Source organism: Triticum urartu, chromosome 2, assembly GCF_003073215.2.
Source record: "Triticum urartu cultivar G1812 chromosome 2, Tu2.1, whole genome shotgun sequence".
In the NCBI taxonomy this organism is placed as follows: domain Eukaryota; kingdom Viridiplantae; phylum Streptophyta; class Magnoliopsida; order Poales; family Poaceae; genus Triticum; species Triticum urartu.
The window spans coordinates 105,567,378-105,570,053 of record NC_053023.1 but is presented as its reverse complement, the minus strand read 5'-3'; the positions used below and the strand labels follow the sequence as shown (position 1 = coordinate 105,570,053).

The following is a 2,676-nucleotide window of genomic DNA, read 5'->3' as shown; positions in this document are numbered from 1 at the left end:
TTAGGAATGAGCTACTTAGCTTTACTGAGGGCCAATGGCCAGTACATATACAGATGTGGTAAAGTGCAGAAAAGCCCCTTATACAATGGGGATGTACACAATGGACTATATACATCTAACAGACCCAATCAAATGAAATACTTTGTTTCCACTACCATTCTTCATTCCATGTTAATATATTAAACTTCAGGACAGCAAAGCTCCCATTGATCTTCGCTCCAGTCATATATTTCCATCCTGCAAGGCACTGAGCAAATCAATTAGTTAGATAGTATAAAGGCTAAGGTGAAGCAACTAATTTGATTCAATTCTACATCTATTAGTCTACACAATTTATAAGGAAAAAAAGATGGACACTATAATTTTTATGGGAATCGAAACATGATATCAAATCAGGCCAAATATACTGCTGTGCACAGGTGCTGGTTGATGGCGGGGTACTGAACAGCTTAACATGGCTACATTGAAGTGGAATAAGTTTGGAAGTAATGATTCATAGAGTATAGTTAATTCTTTTATAGAAATTGACTGTTTAACCTTCGACATGATTTTTTTTTTGCGGAATTTCAACATGATGTTTAACTCATCATGGTTTAACTATCGTGCACGGCAGCAAAACAAGGAGCATCTAGGGATAAAAAAACTGATAAGTCAGAATTTCCTCTTCAAGACTATTGTATGGTAAACTGTAAAGGTGAAAACTGTTCAAGAACATCTTGGAATTCAAATGGAGAAAAGAATCATTAATGCTGGGGCACGAAGCATCATAGCAAAAGGAAATGGTTACATAGCACGAAAAAATGAATTATATCTTTTTAACACTTGAATTATTGTGAACCAATGCAGATGATGGTAAGATCAACTTACCTGTTGTGGTCGCAATAGTTGAAGCTAAAGGCGTCAACAGTGGTCCTTTTCGTAGTAGGAACTTGCTCTAATTATGTAGACATGCATTACATAATACAGGTTGCATAGTTAGTCATAGTTACATCAACATACATGGATCATCCCTATCATTATGTCTTAACGATCCCTTTTTGTTCATTTGCAATTCTTGTTTCGTGATGTGGGAAACTCGGTCAACATGACATCATTGTTTGGCTGCACAATAACATTGAATTTAAACACTTGAACATTCATGTGGATAACACCATTAACTCACCAAGCAAAATTTTAGAAGCTATAGAATCATAATTCTCAATTATGATGCAACGAGTTGCACAGAAAATCCATAAGAAATGACTCGTTAACTCTGACCACATGTGGTTTTAAAGGATATCCCGAGTTCCCAATAGGGCTCTAGAATAACTTCAAGAGTCTCACCTTGAACTTTGTTTTCTGAACTTGCTGGAACACCAAGCAATCACCGTCAGCTAGGTTGTGGCCGATGGCAAACATTTTCCACCCAGTGCCGATGGAACCACTTAGCGCATGGTAAGGCAAATGAAACTCAACATCTTGTTCATCCACCAGATAAATCATCTCATTACACCACGGGAGATACCACTCTTTGAATAGCTGAGGTATGCGCTGCAAGATATTCGACCAAATCAAATTACCGTCCAGTAAGACACTACCATACAGATGGGATGGACACAATGCATTGTCAATGGTAGTCATCTTGCTTTACCAGGCAGCTAGCTGTGGCAGTTTTATAGCAAATGGGCTTCACGAAGGAAGGGTGGTCGGAGCACAGCTGGCTCTTGAGCTCTTCAGCCTTGGTGAGGGCGTAGGCGCTCGCTTCGTCGGTGGCGTACACATCATCGGGTGGCAATTGCCTTCTTTGGACATATGCCCCTCCCCTGAAAGACAACCAAGTAATGGAGTAGTAAGTAGTGCTTCCTATTCCTATGCATAAAAAATCGATGGAAAGAACAGTTTGGGTGAGGCATGGGTGTACCTGATTTTCCTGCCGCGGTAATCGGGTTGCTCGGGCAGACCGGCGACCCTGCCGGACCGCCGAGTCGGGGCGTCGCGACACCGCCTCGGCAGCTTGGTCTGCGGCACCAAGAAAGTCGGACGGGGTAAGGAACCAGACAGCGAAGCGGAGAAAGGCGAGACCTTTTGCCAGGAAGGAGGCATGGGCTTGAACTGACCGCCTTCGGCGCGGACGGCGACGGAGAGGCGGTGCAGGCGCAGCTCCTCCAGCTTCCGCTTGTCTCCTCCACCTGCCTCCTGCGCTGCTCCTCGTACGAGTTGGGTTCAGCCATCGCGCTCGCTCCGGCTGCCGACCTTGGGGGAGCGAGGTGGGGTGGGGAATTGGTGGGGAAACGGGGCGATTTGGGGAGGGCGGCGCCGTTCAAATTTTATAAACAAAGAAGGAAGAGAAGGTCGTTGTGAAATTTATGCCGCGGAACTGTGGCAGGCCGAGCTTGGGCCGTCTCCTTCCCTTGCCCAAAACTACAGGAGGAAGGTAAACCTTTAGACCCGGCGCACCGGCCGAAACGTTGCGCCGGTCGCCTCCCACCACACACGCGTCTTGTGGGGCCAACCACCGCTTTCCCTCTTTCCTGCCTTATCTCTTTTAGGACTGAGCATGTGAGTCTATCTTCGCCTTCATATCTCATTTTTTCTTCGTCGCTCTGCCATGGCATCCCTCGATCTCGCGTGCCCTGCGGCCTCATCCCCACATCCGACTACGCGTGAGCACCCATACAGGGGGCGTGCACGAGCTCG

General features: G+C 45.9%; 1 protein-coding gene across 5 annotated transcripts; it reads right to left on the bottom strand.

Annotated features, from left to right (window-relative positions):
* Positions 1-2,379, bottom strand: LOC125536160 (B3 domain-containing protein Os06g0194400-like). 5 transcript variants are annotated; one of them, XM_048699311.1, is made up of 6 exons: positions 2,097-2,379; positions 1,901-1,998; positions 1,631-1,802; positions 1,324-1,530; positions 868-934; positions 1-247 (listed from the first exon to the last, which is right to left on the bottom strand). In XM_048699311.1, exons 1-6 carry the CDS (start codon positions 2,208-2,210, stop codon positions 180-182), a joined length of 726 nt encoding a protein of 241 aa, XP_048555268.1. In that variant the 5' UTR covers positions 2,211-2,379; the 3' UTR covers positions 1-179. The 5 variants fall into 5 exon arrangements, 3 of the variants coding, with proteins under 3 accessions (XP_048555268.1, XP_048555267.1, XP_048555269.1); XM_048699310.1 differs by having other exon boundaries at positions 1-237; XR_007294924.1 differs by having other exon boundaries at positions 166-247; positions 868-1,101.
* Between the last annotated feature and the right edge of the window lie 297 nt (positions 2,380-2,676).

Excerpts from the sequence above, each read along its gene's own strand:
- LOC125536160 (XM_048699310.1), bottom strand. The coding sequence starts at position 2,210 with ATGGCTGAACCCAACTCGTACGAGGAGCAGCGCAGGAGGCAGGTGGAG. Across the intron at positions 1,999-2,096 it reads CGCCGTCCGCGCCGAAGGCG|ACCAAGCTGCCGAGGCGGTG; the intron begins GTCAGTTCAAGC and ends TTGGTGCCGCAG. Across the intron at positions 935-1,323 it reads TTCAGAAAACAAAGTTCAAG|AGCAAGTTCCTACTACGAAA; the intron begins GTGAGACTCTTG and ends CTACATAATTAG.